General features: G+C 28.0%; 2 protein-coding genes across 2 annotated transcripts; one reads left to right on the forward strand and one right to left on the reverse strand.

The window, feature by feature from the left end:
• The first annotated feature begins 1,423 nt into the window (after positions 1-1,423).
• On the forward strand, positions 1,424-7,795 carry LOC114125606 (uncharacterized). Its single transcript, XM_027989330.2, has 2 exons — positions 1,424-2,026; positions 6,278-7,795. The coding sequence occupies exons 1-2, from the start codon at positions 2,015-2,017 to the stop codon at positions 6,905-6,907; spliced, it is 642 nt and encodes a 213-aa protein (XP_027845131.2). The 5' UTR covers positions 1,424-2,014; the 3' UTR covers positions 6,908-7,795.
• A 1,058-nt stretch (positions 7,796-8,853) lies between these two features.
• On the reverse strand, positions 8,854-15,186 carry LOC114125551 (cyclin-G-associated kinase). The gene is made up of 22 exons (XM_027989251.2): positions 14,811-15,186; positions 14,675-14,736; positions 14,402-14,461; positions 14,219-14,333; positions 14,016-14,155; positions 13,465-13,590; positions 12,691-12,916; positions 12,438-12,630; positions 12,249-12,365; positions 12,007-12,181; positions 11,807-11,932; positions 11,608-11,741; positions 11,405-11,503; positions 10,986-11,091; positions 10,756-10,931; positions 10,444-10,672; positions 10,110-10,391; positions 9,933-10,029; positions 9,701-9,820; positions 9,407-9,633; positions 9,173-9,343; positions 8,854-9,096 (listed from the first exon to the last, which is right to left on the reverse strand). The coding sequence occupies exons 1-22, from the start codon at positions 14,938-14,940 to the stop codon at positions 9,007-9,009; spliced, it is 3,201 nt and encodes a 1,066-aa protein (XP_027845052.2). The 5' UTR covers positions 14,941-15,186; the 3' UTR covers positions 8,854-9,006.
• Positions 15,187-15,242: the final 56 nt, after the last annotated feature.

A 15,242-nucleotide genomic window follows, 5' to 3' on the forward strand; every position in this document is an offset into this window, starting at 1 on the left:
AAATAAATCCGTCGATTTTCAAAAAAACTAATAAAAATTCTTAATCGATGTACACACCATTATTTTTATTTCTATTAGGTCAATCGTCGGGAGATCCAGGCCGATAAGTATGCGCAAGATGATTCAGCGGCGAGTGGGTTGATATCGCATATAAATAGAATTAGACATTATATAGTGTCTTCTAAATATTATAAATATTGCATTAGTAGGTAGAAAAACGTATATGCAATCATTCAATTATTGTGAACGAAATCGGCTGATGGAACTATACTTGTTTAACATGGTATTTTTTCTACCATTAACAAATCGCCATTAAAATACCCACCAGATACTCAATCGCAATTCGCAATTTCTTGCGCGTTGCTCAAGCAACTAACGAACATAACTGACTATAATAAGCGCCATCGCAATACGCCCGCGGTAGACCTACTATAACCCATTTAATAACAAAATATTGTTGTCCAAATGATTTGCAATAGTATACAGTCAAAATGTTTTACAACAACAACAACTACTACTAGTTACTACTACAAGTAATACAATATAACCACTCCAACAATGTTCTTAACAATTTCGTATATTATCTAAATTATGTTACTATATACTATATAATATCAGGGGTGGCCAACATGAATGTTTTTGCGAGCCATATGGATAAATACAATTATGCCAAGAGCCAAAATATTTGTAAATACATTTTATATAATTTGATAAATTTTTATAAACTCTCACCAAAAAAATTAAATTTATAACAATATAATAAGTAAATTTTGATTTTATAAATAAGACTAAAATTATTAGACCCATGCGCAAGTATATATGCCATATATAAGCATATATTAAGTATATGATTGGATGCCTTTGTACTTTATACTATGCCCTTGTCCGTTCTCTTTTTGAGTATGGACTGTGGTCTGGCAACCGTATTTAGTCAAAGACCAGCTACGACTTGAACGCGTCCAAAATAAATTTCTTAACTTATTACTTTCAAAATGAAAATTTATCACGAAAATTATGATTATTTCGGCATAAGGCAAGTTTTGAACATCCCAACTCTTATACCTCTCGTCGTGCTAAAGCAGACTTAAACTTTCTAAACTCAATTCTAAATGGTTATCTGGACATTCCTGATCTTGCAGCCATCCCATTCAGAGTTCCTTCTCATTCTTCCAGAAATCAATCACAATTCTATGTCCCATCCCACAACACTTCTTATGGGCACAACCACACTCTACATCGTATGCTCAGAGCTGCAAACAACCCTTAGGCCACTAATTATATTTCCACTTTTGTAATAATACTATTTATCTATATTATAACATGTATATTCTGAATTATTTATACTTTTATCTTAATTATTTCTGTATCCAATTAATTATTTGCGTATTCTACCTTACTGTAACTTATACCATATTTGTTATACTATGTAAAATTTCCGTTTCGGCGTTTAAAAACAACAACAACAATAATAATAATAATAATATATACACATACACACACACGCGCGCGCACACGTTACACATTCGCCGAAGTCACTGGGTCAAGTCTCTTGCATACACGAAGGCGTGGGCTAAACAGGTATTATTCATTAAAAATATTAAGGTGCTTACACCCATGAGGACAGACTTGCATAACGACAACGATACGTGTAGCGTTAAAAGACAGCCGCAAAGAACACGTAACGAAGAGTCGTCTTGGTGCTCGCTACCGCGTGGTTGTCTGCAATGGTTTTACAGGTATCTCGCACCAACACCGCGGTATACATACACGATACGCGGTAAAAGTAACTATCGTTGTTTAAGAGAACAAATATCATCAAAAAAGTCTGCTAAAGCCAAATTTGTTTTTTTTTTCACGCGTGCACGTTAAAAATGTTTACGGACCCGTCATAATTTCTTGATCGTAAATACTTAAAGTTGTTGAACATACGGTGAAACTGTAATAGCTGGTACCTATAAACGCGGCGATACCTATTGCCGCGGTGACCAATTCTTCGGGATACTGCCACACAAAGATGAAAAACTTGGTAAATATTATATTATATCTCACACTTCTATACATTAGAAAAAATATTCACACTCGTAATGTCAGATGCAGCTTTAACATTGTACATAGGTAATATGAATTTACCTATTGTGTAAATGAGAATATATAGTCATTTTATATTTTAAAATACTTGAAACTTAAATTCAGTTTTTATTTAAGCGTATGTATACATAATACATATAAAATTATTAATTCGTAATTTAAAACTAAGTTTGTTAAAATATAAGATATTACATTAAATGATTTCTTATAAGAATAACACTAGGTAAAAAATAATACATTTTATTAAAAAGTAAAATGTATAATTATAAGATAGTAAGCACTGGTGATTAAATGTTATTAATTTATAGTAAGTAAATATATTTTAGTTTATTACCAGTTATTAATGACTTAGAAAATTTTCGAATTTTCAAATTTTCTATATCCATTGTTAGTACAATTGTAGGTAGATAATGCCACACACGGTACTAACTACTAACATGATAATCAAAACATATTGCTACATTGTTGATTAAACAATTGTAACAGTATAGGCTCATGATAGGTACTCAAACATGCGCATAGAAGAAAAAGGATATGCGTTTGCTGCTTTTTGGCTCGTAAGAGCCAATTAAAAAAAATAAATATAAAATAATTTTTAGAAATATATTATACATAACATTAACATATATTATAGTATTACAATAAGGCAGAGAATTAAGTTAAGTTCTTTTAGGACCCATAGTTTTCAATTGCAGTGGACCTATTAACTAGTAAATCAAGGCATGGGTATAATAAATATTATACCTAGAGATAATAAATGATAATATATTATAACTTAGGGCAAGAAGCAATACGTTGTATTTCAAAAAGAGCTAATTTTTATAAAAACAAAGTTCCAGTATGATCTATATATTTGGAATATTTCATTGAATATTTAGACTGTAGTTACAAAATTGAACATATTTTTACATTTTTTACTAGAACATAGTTGTAGTAAATTTTCATGATTTTGACGATTTTGTGAAAATTTGTTTCAAATACATATCAAAAAAAAAAATGTGTTTAGTACTATAGTATGTATTATTTTAAATAGATATAAGAATAACTTATGTAATGGGATATTAATGTATTAAATTGTCAAGTATTTTGATCCAGTGAATAACTTTTTATTGATATTAATAGAAAATTTCTCTCAAAAAGAGTCAAAGTATTTTAAATATTAAATGTATACCTCGTGTAGAAAATAATAATATTAACAATTGGTGAAAAGATAATAAATAATATACCTGTTTACATAATTATATGAAATAGCTAATAGATAATTATGGAAAGCGACTGGATAACGGGCATATCCCGACTCTCAAAGATTTCAGTAACCTGCTATATATTGATCAATTAATGAAAATCGTTGGTTACAGTTCGTGGTTTTATTATACCTATAATTTAAATGATCATGAATAGTATAATTTTAAAATGTTAAAATTAAAATAAAATATATATATATATATATATTGGTTATAATTGTAATTGTTGAGCTAACCAGTATTCTTTTAGATTCTGAGCGGAGCGAAGAATGTATATTAGTTTTACAATGATGTTTACTTCTTTTTTATTCTGTAAATACTTTTTCTCCCCCTAAACTTGCTCAAAAGTACAAGTGTAGCATATTTTCTGAGAGGTAATATTCTTGAGCTGGTACTTTAGAGAGGTCTTTTTTGGATTTTCGAAACGGCACTCGAAATAAAAGCGGTTAAAGAAGAAAAAACGTACGATATCATGATTTTGTAATATTCAATAATTACGGACAACTAATTACGGCTTTGTTTATCACCATAGAAACGAATAAAATTAAATAAAAAAAATCCCCTCGTCCGCTCAGAATCGTTTTTTATCGAATGAAATCATAGCATTCAAATCGAATACCTACAGTAAAATTACACTATTCTGTCCGAGGACCGAAGGGACGATGGACTAACATCCACCATCGAAATGCGCTGACCTACTTTTTTAATAATAATTCTATATATACATACGACGTGCATAATTGATGCGCGATATTGATGATAGAAACTATGCGCATTTATACATAATAATAATATTATTGTTTATTTAAGACCTAATGACAAACTTCAAAAAACATTGGGCAATAATTATGAAACACAAGAGGTAGATTGCATTATTGCAGACTTCGTGAAAAAAATAAAACTTTTACTCATCTGAGGTCATAAATAATTTTATGTACATATTATATATATATAATTACGCCTACGTCAACGTATCTACCTATTTTACATATTTTTTAAAAAATTTAAGCATTAAAAAAATGATCACTTTTTGTCATAAGATAGGTTCAAATAAACTTTACAACAAAATTATCACTAGGCAATCGATTACATAATTCTAATTAAAAATTGTTTGGTAAGTTTTATTAAGTCATCTAATAAGCTCTTTTTAAAAGCTAATGACCTAATGCTATAAAGGATAAATCAAAAAATTATATAACTGAACTGTGTGATGTATTGTTTAATTATTACCGAAGTACTGTGTCGGCCTGGTTCTAAAGGACCCAGGTAGGATTTTATTTGGAAGGGCCCCAACATACTTCCAAATTTAAACATTATAATTAAATTTAATAAATCTTAAATATGTAAAATAATCATTAAAATGTAATAGGTACAATAGGTACATATAGATTCTATATATGTCATTAAAAAAAATAATAATAAAATAAAGTTAAAAATTCTCTTATTCTAAATTTACTGGTAGGTATTCAACTTTTATACAAAAAACTATGTATTTTATTTTCATCCATAATAATTATAATTTATATTTATCGAACTACAGCACAATTATAAAACCTGACTAAGATAATAATATAATAAGAAGTAACTTTAGATTTAAAAATTAAAAGTGAAAACGCTTTACGTCCACGTGTTCCTCGTAACTATTATATCCAAACATTTCTTTGCATTTAAATACGGCTGTAGCCATTTTCCTTCAAAAACGGTACACCGTTGTACCGTTTTCCTCCAAAAAAAAAAAAGTTTGGTTTCCATTTTCCTCCACTTAATTTTTACTACAATAATGTCTATTTTTCTCCAATATTTTAGCCAGTGTTGCGTTCTGTGTTATAAAGATAGAGCAGACATTAACTTAACACAATCACGGTTTCGAAAACTTCAATGTCTTGGTTTAGTTCAAGAACCAAATGTGAAAAATGTATAATTATGAACAGACACATATATTTTAGAAAAATATGCTTCATTTCTTCCACTTATTTGGCAAAATCGTCATTTTAATTATTAAGAACTAATAATGTATGTGAGTCATTTCATTCACATTTTTATAAAGAAAAACCAAACATATTTATGTGGTTCAATATTATGAAGCAAATTCAAATTTATAATTATTGTTAAATAAGAAGTACCTATTCATACTCTAAAAAAATTGAGACTACCGATCAAACAAACGTCGTATTATTATACTTTACTTTACTTTATATTATAAAAAAATATAATATTATATACTATTTTATTATTTTATTTATTGGAAGAAAATAGACAGTGAAAGAAAATGGACCCACTAAATATACATATAAAAAAAGACAAGGGCCCAGACAGATTGCTGCCTAGCTGCCTAAGCCAGGCTGACACTGCCGAAGTATAATAATTGGCTATATATTAAAATAAATGCCAAATGGTATACATTTTTTCGGTGAATACCTGCAATAATTATACATTTAAATTGTAGTGGATGCCAAATGAAAAATTTTGAATAGCCAAAAGCCAATTTTATTTAATTTAATGATATAAAGATTTTTAACACAGAATGTTTTTTTTATCGTGAAGTCATCACTTAAACTTAATCTACTCATGATCGACATCAACAAATTTTTATCGTATTCCAATAAGGATAAAAACAAAAATGTGGGAAATTTGGTTTAATTATTTCAAGTAAAAATGTCTGTTTTAAAAATCTTTATCACATTGTTAGATCGCGATCGACGCGATTGTTACCTAAATGTTGAAAATTAAATTCTATACCTACCTACGTTAAAAAACCACCACTTTTGAATCCGAAGTATACAGTTCATTTTGTTTTTATTGATGTCGTCATTTATTAATAACATTAATCATACACGGCTTAGTTATTGAAATATTCGAATTGTTTGAAAATCACATGCGTCAGATTATTTTCAAAATGTCTATCGATTTATCTAAATAATAATATAACTATTCGTTGTTTGCAGTGTCTGTTGGGGGCCTTTTGGTTTGCCACATGCACTACGGTCATTGTTGACCACGTTTTCGCAGTGGAATTCGATCAGAGGCAGCCTTCGACGTACGGCGACGACCATTATTATTACGATGGACCCGCTGCTGTGGCGGCAGCGCCAGTGAACGAGGAAGAGTCATCGCGCACCCATCACGGAAAGCACAAGTTCAAAAAGCTTAAGAAGCGCCTGTTGCTGCAGTGCCTGTTGGGGCATGGCCGGAGGCGGCGTGACACGTCTGCGGCTTCCGGTCGATTCTTACTTCCGGTCGTATTGCAGAGCACCAACGTCAACGTTGGTGCCGGCGGCCAGCAGCACCAGCAGCAGCAACAGTTACACAACGGCGGCGGATGTATGCAAATGTTCGGAGATGACAGTCACGGTCCCTTGGGCTCGCCGCCGTCGTTGGGCTCATTGAGTTCCCCGATAGGCTCGCTGGGTTCAGCTCTCGGTTCGCTGAGCCCGTTCGGGCCGTCCGTGACGGAAAACCCGGCGGAGGACGAGGGCGGCAACCGTGGCGGTCTGTCGTATTATTCTGCCGACTGGAACAGATACGCCAGACAGTTCCGCCGCAACTTCGTCAGGCCGTTGTACCGACTGTTCTAGTCACATATAATAATACAGTCGTCTTGGCGCGGCGGTTAGGTATAGATTCCACACAGACACATAAAATCAAACTGATACCAGTTTAGGTCTTCCCTGCAGTTGTGAGATTCTTTTCATATGTTTTTCTTTACAGTAAACGTAATTTGCATCATTGTAAAATCAACTATTTAGATAAGTATTGTACATGTCGTACTATGAAGATAGTATTTTTTCAAGAGTAAAATTATTTTAAATATAAAAAAAGTATAGATACATCTACAAAAATAAGTTTTGTTTAACTATTATAACCGTGAAGGTTTGTAAGTTGTAAGTAATTATTCACATAATATATACGCGTAATAAATATAAATAGTTTAATATTTAATACAAAACAAGTTATTAAGAGTTTAGGTTAATTCATATCTAGACCAGTGTAGTTTCCAAATCTCGAAGATGTGCCAATTATAATGATTAAAACTAACTAAGTTTAGTTTAACTATAAATTAAAATGTATATATATAATATTAGCAAATAGTAAAGTTAAATTTAAAAATTTAACGATAACAAAGGAAAGAAGTCACTTAACTCAGTGAAAAAAATTCGCCTAATTTTTTAAAATTATTATACAGGTTCACACATTAACACTTTAAAGCAAAATTTACAAGTAAATTGTCATATTGTATATTATTAGTCACTATTATTTTGATAAATCACTTCAAATATCAGGTATTAAAGTATTAACACATATTACACAATTAAAATAAAAAATTAATAATTAAGATGATATGTATTAATGTATTGTAATAACATAATTGTGTCGTAATTTAACTATTATTATGTATAATTAAGTAATAAATTATAGTTATAATTTTTTTAAATTTAATTATATTGTTTTATAATCAAATGCAATATATGTTGATTTTTTTTTACTATTAGATTTCAAATAAATTATGAGTTTACTTGTCTGTCTTATAAAGGCAAAAGAGCGATTTTATTTTAATTCAGAGTAAAATAAAGAAATACTTACTGTAAAAATATAAAATAAATAAAAACACAATAGATGTTATTATTAATTTTATTATTTATTAATATGCAATTTAGCTAGCATGAAGCAATAATTGACCCAATCATCATTTGAAAATTAGTTTAACTAAAAAATGAAAAATCCTACACTTAAGCACCTCAAATAATTTAAGAACTTTACATAGCAATGTATTTAATTTCCAATAATTTATAATTTCATGTTTTTAGTATTCAAGTATGCTTGATTAATTCTGCTCTAAATAAAGTAAGACAATAAATAAAAATTTATTATCTATTATTTATAAATTAAATTTAAATAGGTAACATAAACATTAAAACAATATCATAACAATAACAACATTATTCTCAACATAATATATTCCTCTGTGTAAAATAATTTATGAAATACATATTATAATGAATAATAATATTAAACATCTAATAATAATACATAATTAATAAGGGTAAAGTGATAATTAATGCACAATTTCTTCATAATAATAAAATCAAATTATATTGTATAGGGATATAATAAAATGTTAAATAGTCAATAATTATATACAATTTGTCTTAATAAATTGTTTACAGTATTTTAATTTAAATGAGGAATGTAATTTAACTATTTCAACAATATTAATTTTACAACAATTATTCTTTTGGAAGCCAACAAAAAACAAACCAGTGTTTTATAACTCATTAATTATACACATTTTTAGACTAACTTGCAAAAAAATAAATAAATAATTATACAGTTAATTTTTTTTAATAAAAAAAAGTTGTCATGTAAATGTGACCAGAATACTGATAATATCTTAATAAATTTAGTATATCATTAAATAGTATACACTGAAATTAAGACTAGATAAATGTAGTTGGTGAAATAGGCATTTTTTTTTTAAAATAAAATAAAATACTATTTGTTATAATGGAAAACCATAGTCCAATAATAAACTAATATAATGCTTTATTTGATTAAAAATTTAAAAAAGTTTCAGAAACATGGGAAAAATAAATAATTATTTTTTTTTACATTATGCTATTATTTTGACATAAATAAACATTATTCTTAATAGTTATTTACAGAAAACACATCTTCACTAACTTGATTTATTATCAAATTCTGACCAAGCATTGTTCAGTTCCACAAAAATTAGTTTTGCTATATTTTCATTGCAAGTTCCAGTTTGCTAGAACAACAAGTAAAAATTGAATATATCTTTTTTTTTTTATTATTGGTAACAATTGTTTGAAACATATATTTACCTTATCAGGATGTACTGCAAGACATGCTTTTCTGTATGCTTTTTTTACATCAGCATAAGTTACCAGATTACTAAGATTGCAATTCCATCCAGAGCCTTCCCATAATACTGTGTGCAGTGTGCCAAGCAAAGCTCTAATATTTCCTTTTTTCCCTTCAACCCATTCCATAACCTGATAAAATAAAATATAAGAAACATTAATAAATATTAATAATCATTTCTTAATATTCTTTACTTTTAGCTTTTCTGGGTCGATTTCTTTAACTAAATCTTCTCGCCGCATTTCATTAATAGTTTTGGGACCAGGATTAAGTTTTGAACTGAATGTGTATCCTTGGCTTCCTAAAAGGTCACCAAAAATATCTCCACCAGATTTAGGAGCAGCTTTTGTTGTTTCTGATTCAATGTTTATACCACTATAATTAGGTTCAGCTGGTGTCTTAGCCGACTTTGTAGGGCTATCTAAAATTATAAAACATTAAATTATCAAATAAGTAAATTATTATTTATTATAATAAAATAAAATAACTTGTTTGTGAATGGCTTGAGAAGTTCATCCAGTTATCAGTTTTTAAAAAATCAAAATCATCAACATTGGATTTTGTAGAAGTAAAACTACTGCCATTTGAAATGCTTCTTCCATTCACAGCTATAAAATATAAATAATGTTAAGAATCAAATTTATTTATTATTTTGTTTATTTAAAATTTAATGTTAAACATTAAAAATCTCACAAACTCTCCAAAATAGCAACTACTTACAATTAGGCATCGTTATGTCTTGTGGGACTGATTGGTTAACCCAAGAATTGCTTGTTTTATGAATGTTAGGGTCATTTAAATTTAACAAATCGCCATCCTATTTTAAAAATAAATATAAAAAATAAAATATGCTTATAAATTAATTTGTGTTAAAATTGTTGTAAATTCAGTGCTTACATTTAAATTTGTTTTTGAAACAAATGGATCAAATAAAATATCATTGCTTGTATTTGAAGCATTTACAAATCCTCCAAATAAGTCTTTAGATTCAGTCTTCTCAGACTCAGATCCTAATAAATCAAATAAATTATCCGATTTCAATGCATCTGATTCATCATCTATTGAAACTGATGATAAATTTAATAATAGGCCTTCGTTTGGTTTATTTGATTGAACTTCAATCTTTGGAGGTAAATGTGGTCTTGGAGGTGCTACTCGAATAGGAACATTTGATTGTTCCTAAAAAAACAAAATTTATGATATTTGTTATGCATAATGGATATGTTTATACTTTTGGCTGAACAAGCGGTGATGTTTTATTTTTTTTACTTCCCTGAGGAAACAATTCTTGAAACTGAGTATTCTCAATAGAAGTTGAGAACAGTAAATCAGGTTTCTTACTATTATCTCTGGTTTTGTATTGTAATGAGATTCCATTTTTATGTTGTTCCATTTCAATTTTCACATGAAACATATTACTCTGATAGTGTTCAGAACTCGCTAAGAAATCTAATTCACTCCTGAAATAAAAATATATTACTTTTAATTAAGCTGAAATATTAAATTTTCATACTAAGAAATTATGTCATAATATTATACTAACTTAGTAAAATCAATAACAATATCTTCACCATCAGGGAATATTAAAAAATCAGTATGAAACTGTAGTTGAAATATTTTAATTGGCACAGTTCGTCCAAGAACTTGTCTAGAATGGTATACAATGATTGTGATGTCATTTCGAATTCCAGCAGGTAATGATTTCAAGGCAAGTGATACCTATAAAAGATAATTTTTTATAAATATACATTATATGATAAATGAAATAATTACCTTTCCATGGGAAATATCATACAAAGTTAATCGTTCATATTCCTGTTCTGTAGTTAAAACTTTATTGTAACCTTCAAAAATTTCTACAAACGGACGACAGCCATCACTATATTAGTTGCAAAAAATATATTTAAAATAAATATTATTTAAGCATTTGAGTATAGTTACACTATATCAAGGTTGGCCAAACTTTTTTTGATCACGATCTACTAAAATATACTTCATCTTTGAGGATCGACTTCCATAGAACATTTTTTTATTATTGAATAACTATAATTATTAAGAAACATATAGAGCGCATGGTCCTAAAAATAAATTCTAACATGATCGACTATGAAATTTTCGCGATCGACTGTTTGGCCACTCCTGCACTATATGGTAATGTATATACCTATATACTAAAACAAATATATTCGTACCGATTTTTATTAAAAAGAGGAACTGGCTCCATAATAAGTCTTCTTATATTAATTGAGTCAATATTATGTGTGTGTTCAGTCGCTATATAGTTTAAATACCTATTAAAAGCAAATCAATTTCATAACATTATAACAGTAATAAAATAATTAAGTATTTAGCAAGCCACTATGTTAAATGATAGTCTACAATGTGCTTAAATTACCTATTTTCTGAGGGCTGAAAAATAGGCGTAGACTTTTTAACAGCATATATTGTACTAACATTTTCAGCAGTATCTGATGCATTTGTATATAGTAAAAATGCGCAAACTATTAATGTAGAAGTACCAGAGTTTTCCTACAACCAAAAAATTGTAATTGAAATATTAATAAGATTAAACATAGTTTTAAAAATAATATTACAGTTGATTGAACAATAACACAAAGATTTGTGGAATTTTTTGCCAGAAAACTATACATGTCTTCGCAAACTGCATATATTTCATGTAAAGTAGGACATGTTATTGTTTTTGGATGAAGCTCTATCACCTTAACATTAAAAAAAACACACAGTTAAGAATTCTAAATGTTCACCAATATCAAATAAATATACATTAACATACAACTGAACGTCCAATGGTACGAGGATATGATTGTCCTGTCATATTGTACAAACGACATTGTCTGGTGTCTAAACACGAAGCAATATTTTCTGAGTTTGCATCTTGAGTAACAGTTAACACAGCTAATTTTGATGTTATGAACACCATGTCTATACCAGCTTTCACATTAACGGAACTAATTACAGGTTATTAAGTGTAAGAAGTCTGTGAGAGAATAGTTTTTATAACGTATGAGTACTCACGATTGGACTGTTTGCATTACTCGGTTAGATGTATCTTTTAGATTTTTTAAAAAACTTCCTGCTCCACCACGTATTTGAGAAAATAGACCTGAATTAGGCATATTTACTGCTGATTGTCTACAAATCATTTATATACAAATATTATTTTAATTCTAATTACATAAAACTTATTTATACATTAAAAATTACTTTGTTACTACTGGCTGTTGTGGAATACCAGAAATATTAGATCCAATATGTTCTAATGGTTTTCCTTCAGATTTCAATTTGTTGACATCTAATGAATCAATACTAACTTTATATCTTTCTTTAATGCACTCAATAAGCTTTAATGATTCAAAAACTGACATTCTTAAGGAAGGATCTGGTTGTAAACATCCCTCTTAAAATAAAAAATAATATATTAATATATTTACATTTATTTTAAATAAATTCTGCATACTTATTATAGTGATAAAATCAGTATATGAACTTTCGAACTGTGAACATGAAAATCTAGCATTTAATATTGCTAGTTTATTGGAATCTTCAAATGGATGTCGATTACAACATAAAGCATAGCAAATACAACCTAAAGCCCATACATCAACCGCTGTACCAATTTCATGGTTAGACCAAGTATCAATCATTTCAGGAGCTCGATACATTGGAGTCGTACATTGGTTGAGCTAAGAGAAAAACAATTCTTTTTAAACATAAATCTTTATTAATAATATATTATGGGAAAATACTTTATCTAATCTTTTTTTATCTACAATACTTTATACTTTGTCTTTGTGTATTTAGAAATAATTTATGTCTACTGCATATTTGAATTTAGTGGTGTATTTACAGAGGGAAATTAGGGTAAATAGATAGGAAGATATATATTTCCTCGACCCACCTTTTTTTTAGTTTATATTTATATGGTTATGGTGATGTTTTTTTTTCCATTTATCATTTTATAAATAGGTAATAAAATTATAGGAAGTTTATCAACAATTTTAGTCATATCTCTCCCCTTTAAAGAAATCCTAAATATGTCACTACTATTTGTATTAAAAAAGGTTAACCCATATAAATAGAATAAAATAAATAATTAATACTTAAGTACAACTATTATTCTATTTTATGCTACAATAATTACTCAACAAAAAGTATTTTAATTATCTTCAAACTGATTTTAGTATCTGTTCATAAAATTATTTACACATTATAAACATTTTTAATAATTTACTTTATCTTCTAAGATAGCTCGTTGCTGTGATGTCCAATTTTCATCTGGTTTGTAAACTTTTGTTGTACAACTTCCAAAATCACATAATTTAATTTTACCATCATCACTGATCAAAAAGTTTTCAATCTAATATTTATAAATGAAAAAAAAATTATATAATAATTATAATTTCATAAACTGGAATGATTAATAAGTATAGAACTGAAGAATTAAATAATAAATAATATAAAAACAAAAGCGACATATTTAACTAAGCATAACATACGTAAATAGTTCAATAAACCAATATAAATGGTGATATTAAAAATAATACAACGAAACCAATAAAACAATTGAAATTGGAGACAACTAGAACAGTCAAAACATTACAATTATAAAACCAGTGTTTATATAACAGTAAATCACAATAGATATAACTGCTATTTGGATTTTGTCAATCAGACTTAATCAACTATATGAGTCAAATAAAAAATGTTAATGGTCTCAGAGTTAAAGCACTAGGAGTTTTTTTAAAATTATTTTGTTATTGAAGTTTGCCACAGAACACAGACCTTTAGATCTCTATGAATGAGAGGGGGACTTTGACAGTGCATATGTCGTGTGGCTGAACACATTTGATAAAATACCGAAGTGACAATGTTTCTATGTAAAGGTTTGTCTCTAGCTGATAATAATTCTGCAACATTTCCTCCTAAACAATATATTAATAATATATTTTAGTTACAACAAATTAGATATTTTATGTAATACTGACCTGGACAAAATTCTGTTAGAATAAGATACTCATTTGATCCTCGAGGCGAATCGATTTTGCTTGTAAATGCTGCTGACATAAAATGTATTATGTTTGGATGACCACATAGTTTTTTCTAAACAGTAAAGTTGTAATTTATACTTATTTATGTAATAAAACAGTTATCAAATATAATGTTCTTACAAGTACATCGATTTCATTAAGAATAACTTTATCAGCAGCATCATCTACTGCAAGTAATTTCTAAAAATAAAAAATAAATCTAGTATTATTTATTTATTTGCCACTAACCTATAAACTATAATAATAAATTATAAAATGAAAAATAATTAAGAAAAAATAAGTCTTAAAATTATTTTATAGGTACATTAGATTATGCATAATAGTCATACAAAAATTAATAAAACCGCCTCCTCCCTATACTTTCATAAGTCAAGGAAATTATTTTTATCTCACCTTTAACGCATACTCTTTACCAGTATCTTGAGCCTGGGCTACAAACACCATACCTGATCCACCTGAACAATATTAAAAAATATTAAAGAAAATGTATAATTGACTGAAATGTCTGAATTAATTTGGATCAAACTACCTTCAGCAATAAGTCTTTTTATCTTTAGCTTAACATTGCCCAATTCTACATTAGAACCGACATAATCGTTGTTTTCGGCTGAGAAACTACTACTAAAGTAGTCCAAAGCAGACTTGAAAATATCAGACATATTCTACAAATAATTACAAATATTACCGATATCAAAATACATCTAACTTTATAAAAAATCAAAACTGATTCATAGTAAACCAAATAGATTGCACCCAATTTAAAACGTGAACAGTATAAAATTAACAATTATAATAACAATTAACAATTAACATCTATGAGTAACGACAGTAAAACATGATTAAAATTTAATTTTAATAATTTGTTATAATTTTGTTTCCTATAGGTAGGAATAGTATTTATTTATGAAAACCTTGTTTTTTCTTCCGAGTTATGTTTTTATTGTTTTTTTTCTTGATAGTG

This window comes from Aphis gossypii, chromosome 2, assembly GCF_020184175.1.
Source record: "Aphis gossypii isolate Hap1 chromosome 2, ASM2018417v2, whole genome shotgun sequence".
In the NCBI taxonomy this organism is placed as follows: Eukaryota; Metazoa; Arthropoda; class Insecta; order Hemiptera; family Aphididae; genus Aphis; species Aphis gossypii.

Bases quoted from the DNA above. Each gene is read 5' to 3' on its own strand.
- LOC114125551 (XM_027989251.2), bottom strand. From the start codon at position 14,940: ATGTCTGATATTTTCAAGTCTGCTTTGGACTACTTTAGTAGTAGTTTC. The intron at 13,591-14,015 runs GTCTGTGTTCTG...TATAAATATTAG, and splicing joins TCATTCATAGAGATCTAAAG to ATTGAAAACTTTTTGATCAG. The intron at 9,821-9,932 runs GTAAGTAGTTGC...TATATTTTATAG, and splicing joins AGACATAACGATGCCTAATT to CTGTGAATGGAAGAAGCATT.